General features: G+C 35.6%; 1 protein-coding gene across 1 annotated transcript in view; it reads left to right on the top strand.

Moving 5' to 3' along the window:
• Positions 1-897: 897 nt before the first annotated feature.
• LOC131859183 (uncharacterized) overlaps positions 898-18,203 on the top strand; it is an 81,986-nt gene continuing 64,680 nt past the window's right edge. Inside the window, exon 1 of the mRNA XM_059212747.1 lies at positions 898-1,258. Within this exon, the coding sequence (XP_059068730.1) occupies positions 997-1,258 (262 nt within the window). The 5' untranslated portion in view covers positions 898-996. The remainder of the gene's footprint in view (positions 1,259-18,203) is intronic.

The following is an 18,203-nucleotide window of genomic DNA, read 5'->3' as shown; positions in this document are numbered from 1 at the left end:
CCATCCACTCCATAAAATGATGCCACTTCTCTACATCCTAAACCATCCACCTACAGACAATGAATATGTAGAAGTAATAAATAATGTAATAAATGTGAATAATGTAATAAATAAGAGGTAAACAATGAATATGTAGAAGTAAGTGCAAGTGGAAATAATAGAAACAAATAAATGTGATCAAGGCATGAACCAAATTGAACACAATAGTGTACTACTTGTCTATGTATGATTACATTAAAGAAATTCTATCAAATAAGCCTAAAACTAAATGGATAGCACCATGGGTTGCTAATTTCACCATTACATATTTATTTCATTACAATATTCACCAAACTTCCCTTTCTTGATTATAATTAAAATTAAAAACTAGAAAGCTTTTCTACCCAACTAAGACATACTAATCCTTACAAAGCTCTTGTTTCGATCGATACCTATGAGATCAAAATGTTTGGTTACATCAACTAAAAAGAAAAGTTAAAGCGTAATGAAAGCTTTTCTACCCAACTAAGATATACTAATCCTTACAAAGCTCTTGTTTCAATCAATACCAATGAGATCAAAATGTTTGATTACATTAACTAAAACGAAAAGTTAAAGCACCATAATTATCAAATATTATAATATAAAAAAAGTTAGGCAATATATGCTTCTCCATCACTTTTACTTAAAAAGGTCAATTATTTATATAACTTTAATTTTTAATCCCTTGTAAAAACAATTAAAAAATACTTTTCTTTCAATAATTTTTAAAAGTAGTTAAAAGCATGGATAACTTTGGTTTTAAAAAGATACCTCAAAACTCAATTACAAGTTATTTATTCTCTCAACGATGAAAAAAGTTTAAAGCATGCCGGTTAAATAAAGTGATAGCTTCTGTTTCACGCGTGCTCTGTTTTTCGTTTCTTCTATTTTAAGCATTAGCAACGCTCAAATTCCCCTGCGTTTCCGTCTGCAATATTTTCCCTCCCATGCCACAATACTGCAGAGGAAACAAAGATGGCTTATGTTCCACCGCACAGAAGAGTACAGGCGTCGTCTAGTTCTGAAACAATTCCACGCTCTACGGAGAGACTATACGATCACCCACGGGAGGACGATGATGAAGGATCTACTGTTTTCATTTGGTTTGCTGTTGATGCAAATGCCAATCTGCCGCCTAATTTGAAGTTTGAATTCAAACCCTTTGGAGAGACATCGTTTTTACATCTGCGAGACACGAAGGTTTACACCATTTCCGTACAGTCCCATCCTGTAGACGGTAATAACCTTCAAACCTTTAAATTATTGCATTTTACTTGTATTCAGAGTATTACCTTTAGAATTGGGGATTCTCTTTGTTTCTTTTCAACTATTTTTCAGCTTTAAAGTTCATGCTGAAACAGAGTCCTCTTTGTTGAGTCTAACAGTATCCGAATCTCCACATTTATAAGGTATTTTCGCAGTGTGTCAAACCCTAGGGATTATATAATTTTTGAGTCAATTTAATTAGTTTATATTTAGTAAGTAGTGGATGAACTTATTTTTGTTGTAAATATGGATGGTCTATTTAAGATTCTTTTATTAGTTGATGTTTATATAGGTGAAGCAATGAGATTTCTATGAAAATCATTCATCTTAATACTATTCTAAATTAAGCATGCTTAGTGATAGAGGCTCACCCAAGATCAAGTTTACTCAGCTCGCTACTCAACTTTCAAAACTTTCAACAACTCTTTAGCTTATTCATTGAGGAGTAGGAGGTATTTCTAATATATCACATTTTGATATTTTATCAAAATTCAACTATGTAATTGTTGAGTTGAATGAATAGACTCATACTTTATGAGTAATGGTTCACATAACTGTATCTCTCATTGACATGAACAGCTCACTTAACTTAGTAGTCATGTATCTAGTTGATGTTCTTGAGAGGATACCATTCCAAATTATTCAAACAGAAAGAAATGTGGTGGTAGATTTTTTCACCAACATGAGCATTGATTAGCTCCATGGGCTAAAGGTGGTTGAGGATCTATCAAGGTGATCGAAATTGCCAAGCTTAATTGGAAGTGACTTACACGATGCTTGTCATTAATTATATGCATAGAAATGATGAATTGCACGTCATTATAATGTTTTGGCATACCCATTCATTCATTACCACTCAAGTGTTCACTACACTACTTTTATTTCGAGTTGACCTTTCATTTCTTAGTTCTTTGACGCATACTACATATGTGTGCAACATGACATAGAGCCTTACTTACAGCTCCTTGTGTTTGCTAGAAAAATAGCCTTTTGCAAAGATATTACTATTTTGAGGCTTAGAAAGATTTTTTTTAAGAAGACAAGATTATAAATTTTGGGGTGTGATTTTGTGGATTGCCTCAGCCAACATTGAGATTTCATCCATGTTTGTTGAAAATGTGCTTCTACTATGGGTGATAAGGAGCTCTACAAGTCTCGGGCAGCTAATACAAGGTTGACATGGATGAGGAGGTTGATAGACGCTGTGTTTGGTATCTCTTCCTATCTTGGGGTTTGAATTCTATGATCTTGATTCTATCAAAGTGGTCTAAATCATTGAAAGGAGTTTGGAGGTGCTTGTTTGTGAGGTCAGTACCATTTTTAATTTTTTCCATAATATCGTGAGTCCTTCCTTCATATCAGGTGTGAATGTGGTAGAGCTCTTGAGGTCTAAGAAGTCCTCTTTGAAGTAGGAGACATTCAGTGTAGCGAAGAATGAGAAGACTATAAAGTTAATTTCTAAATGCATTGCACCTCTTGGAAATAAGAGAGATTCAATGTAGCAAAGGATGAGAAAGTTATAAAGTTCGTTGTTAAATGAATTGCTTTGGTTAAAATGTAAGATAGGTATTAAGGTTCTAACTTTGGTGATCTTATCTAGTGCCCTTAGTTTTGGTGTTGGTTTGTTTTCTGTTGTTTCTATGTTCACTTTATACCATTTTTCAGGGTTCTAGGTTGTTGGGCACTCTCTTTGTCTTTCTTCTTTGTATAATTCTATTTTGATATATGTTTTGGCAAAAGTTAGCTCCTTTGTTCTAAAAGGATCACCATTATGTGGTTAATCTGAGAGGACCCTACCCTCGCTTGATCAATCAAAAAATACTATTAGGTATAAAATCTACGTTTGTTGGAATCGATAGGAGCATTAAAAGTAGAGAGAAAGGAATAAAAAACAACCCTTAAACATTCTAACACTCTATTTGGAAAATTTGCTCGTTAACATAGTATCATCAAAACATTGAGCACGAGCAAATTCTTTGACCATGTTAACAATTATGATTCCAAATATGAGTACAAGCGTCGTCTAGTTCTGAAACCTCTCCACGCTCTGTGAAGAGACTATACTATTACCCAGAGACGGACGTTGATGAAGGATCTAACTTTCTCATTTGTTTGTTGTTGATACAAATGCAATCCGCCGGCTAATTTGAAGCTTGAATTCAAGCCCTTTGTAGGCACATCAATTCCACATCTGCCAGACAAGAAGGTTTACACCATTTCTGTAGACTCCCATCCTGTTGACGGTAATAACCTTGAGACCTTTAAATATTTGCATTTTACTTGTATTCAGAGTATTACGTTTAGAATTGGGGATTCTCTTTGTTTCTTCTCAACGATTTTTCAACTTTAAAGTTCATGCTGAAACAGAGTCCTCCTTTGTTGAGTCTAACAATATCCGAATCTCCACTTTACAAAGTATTTTTACTGTGTTAAATTAGATACTTTATAGTGATTATATAATTTTTGAGTCAATTTAATTGATCTATATTTTATGAGTAGTGGTTTTTACAAATCTATCTCTCATGATTATAGATAGTATATTTAAGACTCATGTATTTAGTTGATGTTCACATCGGTAAAGTAATGAGATTTCTATGAAAATCATAAGTGAGTTGCTCTAGGTGGTTGGCTTGATTGCATGTGCAATCTCTTCCATGTAATATTTGTATACCTTGTTCAAGTATATAGATATTGTGGGTATCAACCCCACCGTGGTTTTTCCCTTTGCAGGGTTTTCCACTTATAAATATTGGTGTTATAGCGTTGTTTCTTTATGTGTTATTTGGTTTATGCACTTTAATTTTATTTACTGTTAACCGGTTCATAAGCAATAAGTTAGAATTAAACTTACCAGTATAACATTGATTCACCCCTCCCTCTCAGTGTTCTTGGATTTCAACAATTGGTATCAGAGCTTAGTTCCTCGGAAGAAGTTTAACCACTTGAGGAAGATCCAAAATTTGGAATCACTGGAAACCGGTCTTCAGCAACAACTTCAACTTGCTCTTGAGGATGTTGATAATGAACTAATGCGAGATTGAGAACACATCATCTCATTACAAGGAAAGCTTTCAGCTGTTCAAGCTAAGAGGAAGGAACTCTGTGATCAATTGCAAAATCAAAATAGTGATGAGGAAGATGCTATGAAGGATCGATGTTAGAAACTCACTTAGGAGAACACTATCTTGAAGAATGAGATGCAAGCCCCAACCATGAGAATATGCAAAGAGATTGAAGACAGGAATAAGAATGAAGAAAACCTAGCTCAAGCATTGAAGGATAGATTTGATGAATGCAACAGACTGATACATGAGAATGACATGCTGAAACTTGAGTTGATCCAATCCTGAAACAATGAACAAGAACTTGAGAGACAAGTCATAATTATGAGAGATGATTTAGTCACTGCAAATGAGTACAAGGACAAATTCAAGAACTCTTCCAAACTTGATGAACTACTGAAGAGTCAGAGAGATGCTAATGATAAGAGAGATCTTGGTTATGAAGAAGGAGAAAGCTCCGATACTGCACAACAAGATCAATCATCCGGTCAGAAGCAGAATCATGCCAACAATCGAAACTAGAAATCATCGGTAAGACAACCTAATGCTTACAAATTCAATGGTACATGCTTTGTTTGCAATAAATATGGTCATATAGTGAGTCAGTGCAGTAATAGGAATAATCAGAACAATGCATCATTCACTAGTCTTGGAAATGTAAGATGTCATGCATGTAGTAGATTTGGACATATGGCTAACCAATGCAGATCAAAGGGAAATCAAGGAAATCAAGGGTTTAACAAAACAATTCAGAAGAACAATATTGTCTGCTATACATGCAACAAAATTGGGTATATTGCTAAATATTACTGTAGGAACCCATCGACAACTAATGAAAATGCAAATGAGAAGGGAAATGTAAAGGTAGAAGATATCAAAATATAGCATGAGAAAAGATGGGTTAGGAGATCAGACACACAATCGACAAAACAACCGGTAGAGCCATTAGGTCCTACACTGGAAGCAGGAACAATCGGTAACTAAGGCACTCTGCCTTATGGGTAGGCAAATCATTCAAGATCATGCAAACACCCCAGATTAGATCTGTAGTCAGAGAACTCTGATTGCAGATGGATATTCAGGTGATTTTAAGCGTTTATTATAACTTATATACAAATAATGTGATTTGGTTAGTTTTCCTGCCAACATTTATGACAATGGAAAATTAGGGTTAATGGCGATAAAAAGAGAAAATATTAAGTCATTTCTTCAACAACGATCGAGTATTATGAAGAGTGATTTCTAGAGCATTTTAAGAGTTCTAAGGTGAATTTGTGCAAGCATCTACACTCGAAAGCTATTTCATCATCAAGCAAGAACTTGAGGTATTTTTCGTTTGCAGAAACCCTAGCTATAGTATCCACATTTAATACTCCTTTGATAATCATGGCTTCTTCATCGAATATCGATACTCCTTTGGTGGTGGAAATAAAAAACCACCCTGCCTTGAATTCAAGAAACACCATTTCAAGTCTCTTTTGGATGATCTGTTGGGAGCGTTCTCGAGTGTCTGCCATGGTGTCCTTCATACCGAAGACATTAGGGAATATATTCATTGTGACATCGAGGAGCTCGAAGGTTACGAATTGTCCTGCATTTTCACAAAAAATCTGATTATCGACAACTAGTTGAAGGCGAAATTTGCCCATTTGCAGAAGAAGAGTTTTACCCAATTTATGGATTTTCTGTCTTTTGATGAAGCGAAATGGGTTCGATATATACTTAGCCGCATTCATGGTGAATTCATTTGGTTGGACCGGCCCTACAAGATCACCGATGAACTCATCAAGAACATCACTTGCCTACATAAGGTTGGAGGTCTACCCGGTCCTAGGTTTGAACTCTCCAACACCGAACTCTGCAAAATCACCGATGCCACCTTCGATGGTCATTCGATGAGGGTTGATGACATAAAGGATATTGATGTCAAATTTGCAGCAATGGTCATCGGATACAAAGTTTACCAGTCAAAGCAATCAAACTTTGTCTTCGGTAATAACATTCTTATTGCACATAAATGGTGAAGGAGGACGCACACTATGACCTGTACAGTGTGGTGCTGAAGGAGCTAATGACAAACCTTAAGAAAATAAAACAGGACAAGAAAGATGCTTTCCTGTATGATTCTTTTGTTATTTGTTTGGCATTCTACTTTTTGAATACTGTTCTCGGTTATGACAAAATTCAGTGGGCTTTTGATAGACCGGTAACCACTCAGACAGCCCAAATTTTGGATAGCCAAGGAGATAAAGAACAAAAGGCAAACTTATGGGCATTTTAAAAACCTTTCAGGAAGAAATGAAAAGTAGGGATATAATTCTCGAATCAATTGTAGAGAAATATAAAGATACTATTTGTTTTATGGTAAATAAAGATGAGTGTATGATGGAGGCAATCCAACCTAGAATAGTCTGGATTATGCCGATGGGATATTAGGTGGACGAGGCCACATTGGATGCATATGCACAACATCTACTACAAGTTCATGTTGATGAAAAAGAAGAAAAAATTGGCACAACCCAGGAGAAAGGATTAAAAGTTCACTAGGAACAAGTTCTCCGGTAATAAGGAGGAAAATGACCAAGGTTGCAACATAAACTTTAATAAGTGAAATGATAGGGCAAAAATTGAGAAAAAGGTTAAAATCCTTGAAGCCTGAAGAAAAGAAGAAATGAAGTAGAAGAGAAAGGAAAAAAGAGAAGCAAAGAAGGCAACTTAGACCACTCTAAATGTGGTCCCGGTGACAACAGAGACATCCAAATAACCGGAAGCACCATCCGGTGAGCTTGCCAGTCCTAAGCCGAAGGAATCGGTAAAGAGAAAATAGAAGGCAGCTAGGCAGTATATGACTATTTCTTTAGAGGAGACCGGATCAAAAGAAGAAATGAAGGAAGCTCCAAGGAAAAAAGGTGTTTTTGCAAGGGTTGTAAGGGAGAAGAAGGAAGAGCAACAAAAAGAACCGACTAAGGAGCCTCCCCGAAAGAAACCCAAAATAACCATTGTACATAAACACAAGCCTAAGTCTGATGAGCAACAGAAAGAACTGGCTAAGGAGCCTCCCCAGAAGAAACCCAAAATAACCATTGTACATAAATGCAAGCCTAAGTCTGATGAGTAGCCTAAACCGGAAGCAAAGAGGAGAACCAGTAAGAAGAAACTAGATGCTTAAGACATTATTGATCGAATTATTAATGACGATAATTTGGATAATATTTCTACATTCTTTGATGATTTTGATGATAAGGATAAGAAGTAGATAGAGGAAGCTATTTTTTAATACCTTGATTGTTTTAGTGAAGCATTGATTGAGTTAGAGGAAATTTTGCCTAAGGAATTGTATGATAGATTAGAGGCTAGAAAATTATATGCTCAAAATCTGGACCAACAAATAAAAGAGACAAAATTAGTCAATCTCTGTCCATCAATAACCCCACTAGAGATAGCGGATTTAATTAATAAAACAGGTTCATCAGAATTCAATCCAAAACACCAGATAAATAACTCAATGTTAGAAAGATTTGAGGAAATCCAGAAAGAGACAATTGATGTTTGGGTCAGGATTCTTTTGAATCTTGGATATGAATTGAGTCCCAGTTTTGTACATTCTTAGAATATTCAATTACCAGGGAATAAGGAACTAGCAAAAACAGATGAGCAAAATGTAAATACTGATCAACCAATTAGCACTCTACCGACTACTATTGTATCGACTAGTGAGTCCATTGAAATTGAGGTTGCTCTGGCAGATAATGTGCATGACACAGAGGTTAATATTGATAAAGAGAAGGATTTTGATAATAAAGTTGCCGAGGAAGCACGATAACAGAATAAGGCACCAAGTGGCGAAGCCACTGGTGCACAAGAAATAAAGGATACAACAAATAAATCTCTGGCAGACAAAGGGAAAGACACTGTGACAAACTTTTCTTTCGGCAAGTGACACATCATCCATAGCCAAAGGAGATATGCCACAATTTTCTATCAGTTTTGACAAGCCTTATCATAAGATGTCTTCGACAGAGAAAATTTTGGCAGCTGCAACACTCTAGGCACAAGTTGTTCAGGAATTGGCCCAGAAGGAATTAAAAGACAAGGAATTAATTAAGCACACTTTTGAAGTTTTGAACTGGTTAGTATTTGATTTCCAGGCACAGGAGAGCGCAAGCTCATCCGGTAAATTACAGGAGATCATTGATTTCATTCCTAAGCATTATGATTCTTTGGTAAAACTTTCAATAACTGATGCAAAGAATAAATTTGTTGAGGCCCAGAAACAAACATTTTTGCAAATGATTGCATTTGAGAAGGGTAAACTCCAAATCTGCTTACAATCCATTGATGTAGCATTGGCGAAAGGAGAAAAAGTTTACAAGACTTGTCTAGATTTTTCAAAGCTCACAACCTTCATAGACAAGCAAATTTCAAACTGTAAAAATAATTTGATTCAAATTTCCAATTCTTATAACCCGACAGCAAACCTAACCAATTCTTTGGAAGGTCCAATTTTGGTGGTCATGGATCAAATTTTAAAATTAGAGAAAGAAAGGGACATCATAATAAAGAGAGCAATTAAGCTCCGGAATTTTGTAGGTCCCCAACTTGACAACTTATTATTTCATAAGACAGAGTGTATAACAAACATGCAGAAGGAGGATCCCATCGAATTTGAGGCAATTGAATACTACGCAGTCACTTGAATGGATTCACCTCCATTCTTGACTCTCTTAAGCAAGGTTGGGACACATACTTTTCAATTTTGAAAACTATGTATGCTGATATTTTGAAACTTGTATAGAACCAGTATTTGTACATATCTATATAGAATTCTTTGTGGGCACCTCGCTTTGTCATTGATGTCAAAGGGGGAGGAATACAGTGAAAAATGTATATATAGCTCGGGGGGGAGTATATCAGATGTTTATAGCAGCAAGAGTTTACATGTCAAGGGAAGCAGACTCAGAGAATGGTATCATTTTTCACACGAGTGTTGCCATCAATACCAAATGGGGGGATTGTTGGTGATTGACACTCATCCTGTAAGGTAAATTGCATTTAGGGTTGTCATTGATGGCAACTCATCTCTAGGTGTCAATATTTTCCATCGAGATTCATTGTTTCATCATTTTGTTTCGATTGGTTCAACCGCTATACACTACACACAATCGGTTATACACTTTGCTGAATAACCACCTAGTTTTGGTACTAGTAATGTGCTTTTGGAACCGGGTTAAGTATAGGACCCAACTAAGATATCTTGTGACCTCGATAATTTCTTTCAAGGAATTTTTGTTAGCATGTGTAGGCCAACATGGTTATCAGGATTATGAATGATATACCTTGTGATCTGACAACCGACAAGTTTACAATCTTCATTGATGCCGACATATTCAACAAGTTAAAAGGGTATTTAAGGAGATCTTTTAGCGATGGATTTAATGCGAATGTCAATGCAAATTTGGTTGCGAATGTATCATAAATTGATTATATACATTTTGGTCAATGAGAGTAAGCATTAGTGCGTAGTCTCAACTGATAGTAGAACAAGGCAAAACAAAATATCCGTAAAACTAGTTCACAGAGAGGGTTAACAGAGCATAAACCGAAACTTATCCAGCATGGTTAGATGCAATCAATAAGTTTATTTTTATTTGTAATAACTATGTAATGCTGTGTAAGTTAGTGAGACTTCAATTTGAGCAGTGAGCTCTAGGCTGTTGGCCGGATTGCATGTGTGAGCTCTAGGCTATTGGCCGGATTGCATGTGCAATCCCCTCCATGTAATAGTTGTATACCTTGATCAAATATATATATATATATATATATATATATATATATATATATATATATATATATATATATATATATATATATATATATATATTGTGGGTATCAACCCCACCATGGTTTTTCCCTGTGCAAGGTTTTCCGTGTATAAATATTGGTGTTATGGTGTTGCTTCTTTATGTGTTATTTTGTTTATGCACTTTAATTTTATTTACTGTTAATCGGTTCATAAGCAATACATTCAGAATTAGACTTAGCAGTAGTACACTGATTCACCCCCTTCTCAGTGTTCTTGGATTCCAACACTTACACCATGTAATAGAGCCCTTATGATGTGCGTGAATTTGTAGCCATGTGACTAATGGAGAAGCATCAATGACATCTAAAGTGGAGGGCCTCATAGTGAAGAGGTTGAATCCAAGGCCTATCCCCAACCATCAAAACTAAATTCCTATGAAGAGGCTCAAAGATATCAATATCCACTAGAATGTGAGAAAAAGTAGAGTATCTTATGTAGGAACTAGAATCATCAACTCTTAAGAATTGATCGATAGAGTCGGCTACGGCCTCATAACATGAAACCTCCCAAAACTATAGAGGGAGGTTGAAAAGTCTATAACCCACATTGGATCCACATTTACTGGCTCAATAAGAGGGTTAAACAATGTTTCAGACCATGGCTTGATATGGAGATGGTGCTCCCCTCAAGTCCACATCTTTCCCAACAAAAAAATTCTATTCTCAAAAGAGGCAAAGGAGGTAATGAAAGACCTTTAGCACATGATTAAAACTCACTCTTACCCACCACGAGGTTTCCATGAATCCAACACCCATTTGTGAAGATAAAATGCAAAAGGCCAAATATTGAAGAATTTGCACTCTACATCCTTATGTTTGTAGAAGTCCTCATTTTCCCCAACATCTTGGCCACAAACCATTACCAAGGATGATTTGGCACAAAGAAGAAGACAATATTTCTTCCATAAAGGGTGAGAATCACTAGGAATAGAAGCCTAAGTAAAGCTATGTCTACCAATAGCAAAAGTAGACACCAAAGGGGAGGCACTAGTAGCAAAATCTTGACACCACTAGCAATGCGAGGAGCAACTGACATATCAACAATGATAGTAGATAAACCCATCACATGCACTAGCAAAAGTGGAAATGGAAACAATAGGTGAATGCATGCAAGACAATGCACTAGTGATAAGAAGCAAACTTGTGATGGAAAAAATAATAGTAGCAGATGAAACAAATCCAAATGACTCACCAACAATAGATATGGAGGAACCATGAATCCTAACTACCGGAAGCACACCCACGACATACAAAACAACAATAGAGTGTTGCAAATGTGAAGTTGATTGATGTTTCAGTATGGTTGTTATTGATGTCAACACATTGATTTTGTTTTAGTGTTTGTTTTTGCTTTGGATTCTCCAATTTGTTGTAGATATATTCATGATGTGTTGGGATGTTGTTGGAGATTGTCTTGAGATTCCACTTTCATGTTTTGGTGGTCTGAAAGTTGTGCTCCAAAAGTCCATGCAGTGGTGATAATGGTTGTCTGGCAGAGTTTCTAGAGCTTTGCATTGCTTCACATCTTTAGTTCTCATGTTGCGTTTCTAGATTTATGCTTCTAATGCATGTATCTTTGTTACTATGATTTGGCACATGTTGATATGCTCCGGAATTGTGTGTTTGGCTATGTTCTTTCCTGGCTCGGTTAACCCCGGGCGTTCTATCTTTTGGTCCGACGATTGCAACGTTTGGATGATAGGTTGTTGCTTTGCGGTGTGGTCCAGTTTTCATTCCTTTCCACTGAGGGAATGCTTAGTGAAGACCTATTTTGAATTGTGTTTTATTATCTCCTTGGCCAACTCGGAAAATCTATTTTGGAGATCGACATATATAAAGAATGATTGTAATGTATCATAACAACGATTTGTAGAAGGAAGTTGATTGTAAAAGGAAGATCTATCTTTGTTGATGCGAAGTGGTTGATCAGTGTGGATGAAAGAGTCAACCTATCTAAGATGCAAACTGCTAAGGGCACATATGAGAATTTGAGAATGGAAGAAGGCAATGGAGTTGCAAGCTATTTTCAGAAGGTTGACAATGTTGCAAATGAGATTAAGATCTTGGTGGTGCCTTGGATGAGAAAGATGTGATACAAAAGATCATTTGGACTTTACTAGAGAGTTACAATGACAAGATTTCAGCTATTGAGGAAATCTATGATCCATAAAAAAATTCTAGAGAACAGTTATTTGGTACCTTGACTGCATTTAAGATGAGGAAGTTTGGTAGAGACAAAGCAAAATTAGAAACAACCTTTAAAGCATCAAAGTTGATGAAGATTCAGATGAAGATGAGAGCTTGAATGAAATAGAAGCAAACTTTGTGTGAAAGCTGAATAGAGGAATCGACAAATATAAAGGTATGTTACCTCTTAAATGTTTCAAATGTGGAACGATTAGTCATTATGCATCTAGATGTTCAGAAAGAGAATCAAAACACAAATTTAAGGAAAACAAAGAAAAATTCAATAGAAAGCCTACTATGTTAGAGATGATGTTGGTATTTCCGATGATGAGTTAGATAATGAGGATGGTGATTGTTTATTTATGGTAGAGAAAGATGGACCTAATAATTCTAAGATTGTTGAAACTTTTGCTTCAACATTGCATGTTAGGAAAGATAGAAATGAACATGGTTGATTGATAGTGGATGTTCATATCATATGACTAGTGACAAACGTAAGTTTGTAAAGCTTGAAAAATATGATGGTGGTTCTATTAGATGTGGAGATGATCATATTGCTCAGATTGTTTGAATTGGTTTTATTACTTTTGATGGAAAGCATAACACTAACAATGTTTACTATGTGAAATGATTACATCATAATCTCTTGAGTGTTGGATAGATGTGCGAAAATGGCTACAATGTTATCTTTTAGGATGGTGGCTATGAGATCCGAAAGATATTTGAAATTGTTGTTGTTGTGGGAAAAAAGACAGGTGGAAACATGTATCAATTGGAAGCTGCTACAAGACATTGTTTATTATCACAGATGACTGAGAGTTGGTTATGGCACCAGAGGATGTGTCATATCAATTTTGACAATTTGGTATAGATTAGATATGATAAAAACTTAGAGAGATTTACCAAGATTGACTAAACCAAATAATAGTATTTGCAAAGAGTGTCAACTGGGAAAGCAGACAAAAGGAACATTTAGAGGAAAGGAACAATTGTCTATTGGATTGCTGGATATAATACACATAGAGCTATGTGATCCAACTTTAACAAAGAGTTTGCAAGGTGAGATGTATTTGATGCTCTTAATTGATGATCATTCTAGAATGATGAGTTGCATTTCTAAGAGAGAAGTCAGAATCATTAGAGAAATTCAAGATATTTAAAGCTAGGGTTGAGAATGAAGCAGATAGAATAATTAAATGCTTGAGATCTGATAGAGGAGAAATTATTTCTGATGAGTTTGATACTTTTTGTGAGAAATATGGAAAGTTACAATACATTTACTAGGTCCTAGAACACCTCAACAAGATGGCGTAGTTGAAATGATGAACATGACTATTCAAGAGGCAACAAGAATCATGATTAAAGAAGCAAATGTACCAAAAGTTTACTGAAGAGAAGCAATACACACTGTTGTGTATACCTTTAATAGAGTTCTATTTAGAAAGAAGTTTGGGAAGACATCATGAGTTATGGTATGGAAGGATCCCATCTGTGAAGTATTTCAAAGTGTTTGGAAGTACATGCTATATCTAGAGAGATGAAGAAAATCTTGGAAATTTTGATAGCAGAGCAGATGAAGGTATATTTCCTGGTTTTTCTACATAGAGCAAGGGTTACATATGCAGATTGAATAAAATCGATAAAAGTGCAAATGTGAAGGTTGATGAGAACATTTCAAAAGAAACAAGTTAATCAAGGTATGAATTTGATGAAGAAGAGAAGAATAGAGATGAAGTCAAGCAGAAAGAAACTCAGGTTTCTCCAATAACTATATTCAAAACCCCAAGGTATGTGTAGAAAAATCATTTTGAGAATCAAATTATAGGAGACAAAAATAAACGAGTTATTTCAAGAAGAAAACTACTGAGGAGCAAGTTCTTCTGGGTTTACTTTCTAAGTTCAAACCTAAGACAATTGAAGAAGCCTGCAAAGATTAGAATTGGATGAAAGCAATGAAGGGAGAGCTGGATCAAATTGAGAAAAATCAGACTCGAGAATTGGTATCTAGACTGATAGACAAGAATTTTATTGGAACAAAGGGGGTGTTCTAGAATAAGTTGGATGAAGATGGCCAGGTTGTAATAAAAAAAGCAAGATTGGTATGTAAAGATTACACACAGGCTGAAGGCATTGATTTTGAAGTAACTTATGCTCTTGTTGTGAGAATGGAGGCTATTAGCATGTTTTTGGATTTTGTAGCATATAAGGATTTCAAAGCCTATCAAATCGATGTGAAGTGAACATTTCTGAATGGAGAGTTGAAAGAAGAAGTCTACATCGAGCAACTGGAAGGATTCAAGTTATTAGATGATCCGAATGTTGTTTGTAGATTGAAGAAGACTCTGTATGGATTGAAGTAAGCCCCTATAGCTTGGTATGGAAGATTAAATAAGTATCTACTGAATAAAGGTTTTCCAAAAGGGTCAGCTGATAACAAGTTTTACTTCAAAATTGAATCAAGTAAGATCTTAATTGTTGTTGTATATGTGGATGATATAATTTTTGGAGGCAATGATGATGTGCAAGAAATTTGCTAGTGAAATGTAGAAAGAATTTGAAATGTCGATGATTGGTGAGTTAAATTTCTTTCTTGGATTGCAAGTGAACCAAAACAGTAAAGGCATTTTCATTTCTCAGTCAAAGTATGCTAGAGAGTTATTGAAGAAGTTTGGATTGAAGAATTCCAAACCGGTATGTACTTCTATGACTACCAGATGGAAGCTGTCTAACAATGATAAATCTTCTTAGACTTATGCAAGAAAGTACAAATCAATGATTGGAGGATTATTATATCTGATTGGTACAAGACAGGATATCATGTATGATGTCTATCTTGCAGCCAAATTTCAGCAAGAACTGAAAGAGACACGTGTTGCAGCAAAGAGGATATTGAGATATTTGAAAGGAACATAAGATTTTGGACCATGGTATTCTCGAGGATCAAAATTTACTCTGAAAGCTTATACTAATACAGATTAGGTATGAAGTGTTGATGACAAGAAGAGTACAAGTGGTGGTGCATTTTTCCTTGGCTCTTGACTAGTTGCATGGTTAAGTAAGAAGCATGATTTTGTATTTTTATCAATCGTAGAAGTTGAGTACATTGTAGTTGCTTCATGCTGTACTCAAGTGCTTTGGATGAAACAAACATTGAAGGATATTGGCGTGTTATTTAATGAACATGTCTCAATCATGTGTGATATACAAGTGCAATCAATATTTCTAAGAACTCGGTTTTGCATTCCACAACAAAGCATATTTCTATTCAGTATCACTTCTTAAGAGAGAAAGTTTTGGACAGTAAAGTAAAACTTGAATATGTACTTACAAAAGAGCAAGTTGTAGATGCCTTTACAAAGGCATTGCACAAAGATGCTTTTGAGTATTTTCGGTAGATGTTGGGGGTCATATCCCTTCCTAGTTTGAAGAAAGTGCATTTAGTAGTGCATTAGTCCACGATATTTTATGGACATTTCAGTTTGGGATAATGTTTGGGGCTTCCTTTTGAGGGGGAGAAGTGTGAATTTTGAGTTGAGTTGTTGATCACCTTTGTCTTTGATGCCAAAGGGGGAGAAGTTTGAGTTTTAGGAGTTTGGAAAGATATAGTTTCTTTTTCTAAGGGGGAGAGTGTTGGGAAGTCTTGTTGTGTGAGTTGTTGGAGAAATTGTTTGTTGTTGATGAATGTTGCCATCAGTGGCAAAGGGGGAGATTGTTGCAAATGTGAAGTTGATTGATGTTTCAATATGGTTGTCATTGATGTCAACCTACTAATTCTGGTTTAGTGTTTGGTTTTGCTCTCGATTCTCTGATTATTTGTATATATATTTATGATGTGTTGGTATGTTGTTGGGGATTGTCTTGAGATTCCACTTTCATGTTTGATGGTCCAAAAGATGTGCTCTGAAAGTCTATGTAGTGATGATAATGATTGTGTTGGTGTAAATAATTATTCATCACGGATATGTCAACATACTAATTTTGTTTTAGTGTTTGGTTTTGCTCTCGGTTCTATGATTATTTGTTATATATATTCATGATGTGTTGGGGATTGTCTTGAGATTCCACTTTCATGTTTGGTGGTCCAAAAGATGTGCTCCGAAAGTCTATGTAGTGATGATAATGATTGTGTTGGTGTAAATAATTATTCATCATGGATATTATTACACCTTACTTAAGTTTACTTAGGAAATGCATTTCATAGTAGTTTGGATATGAGACACTTGGGTGTTTGTGCCACATTGGGATAGTGTGTGTAGGAGAATTTCCAGATTTTGTGGACTTATCTTGTTGTTACATTCCACATTCAATGGGTGATCCACCTCATGTGGAATATTATATTGTTTCTCCTACCTACCCACACCTATTTCCTACCTACCCTTGTTTCTTATTGAGCCACGTGTCATGTTTGTGTGCTCACATATCCATATAGCCTTGCCTATATAAGCAGGCTCATATTCATTGTATGTAACGATTGATGATCCAGTTGATCAATATTTTCATATTGATAGAATACAGTTTATTCCTATCATCTATTTTGTCTCTCTTGTACTTTTCATTGAGCTTTTGATCTTGGCAAAATCTCATAGATTGTCTAGCATAGTTTGCAGAGCTCCATATTGCTCCACATCTTTAGATCTCATGTTGCGTTTATGGATTTATGCTTTTCATGCATGTATCTTTGTTATTCTAATTCGGCACGTGTTGATGTGCTCCGAAATTGTGTTTTTGGTCATGTTCTTTCCTAGTTCGGTCAATCCCGGATGCTCCATCTTTTGGTTCGGTGATTGGGGCGTTTGGATAACATGTTGTTGCTTTGTGGTATGGTCCACTTTTCATTCCTTTCCACCACGGGAATGCTTAGTGACGACCTATTTATAATTGTGATTTATTATCTCCTTGGTTGACTTGGAAAATCTATTTTGGAAATCGGCTATATAAAGAATGATTGTAATGTAATATCATAAGAAGGATCTGTAGAAGGAAGTTGATTGTAAAAGGAAGATCTATCTTTGTTGATGCGAAGTGGTTGACAATTTGATTGTATGCTAATGTTGTTTGGTTTCGGTGGTAGTGAGCCTAATGTTTATTTTAGCATTGCAACTGTGTGGCAGTTGTGCCTTAGTGGTTGATTCTTTCTTTCTTTTTCTTGGCAGTGAGCCCTCCTTTTTCTGGTGGTTTTAGCCAGGCAAGGAACCCACCTATAGTGAGCAATTCTGGTAGTGAGCCATCTTGTAAAAATTACCTTAATTGGTGTGACTCTAACAGGTGTTTTCATATTGAGAACTAACATTCTCCATGGCTTTTCCCTCCTTGGGTTTTCCATGTTATATATGGTGTTTCATGTGCGTGTTCTTTAATGTTGTTATTTGTTCATGGTTGTGTAATTTGAGTTTTAAGTTACCGGATCTGTTTTTGTGGGGAAAGCAATATATTTTAATATACAACTGATTCACCCCCCCTCCGAGTTGTTCAGAATATTCAACATAGAGTATGCGACAAAGACAGATAGTGTACTACCAAAAAATGTAGAGGAACCATGGATCCTTGCAACAACTAATAGATGAGTGGGAGAGCCCATTTCAAAAGTTATTTTGTTGTTGTAGCCTCAGTATTTTTCTTGCTTTTCATGTTGTTGTTGAACTCTAACAACTTAATCTCTACAAAAAAATATTTTAAGGCTACTTTAATGACATTAAATTCTAAAATATTTATAGCTTAATGGTTTCTTTCCTTTTTGGTATTTACATTTAAAACCCGATGAAACAAATCTTTTAGGGCTACTTATGGCAATCAATTATAAAAGTT

Source organism: Cryptomeria japonica, chromosome 10 (assembly GCF_030272615.1).
Source record: "Cryptomeria japonica chromosome 10, Sugi_1.0, whole genome shotgun sequence".
Taxonomy (NCBI): Eukaryota; Viridiplantae; Streptophyta; class Pinopsida; order Cupressales; family Cupressaceae; genus Cryptomeria; species Cryptomeria japonica.
Note: the sequence above shows the minus strand (reverse complement) of the source record. Positions and strands in the feature narration are given on the sequence as shown.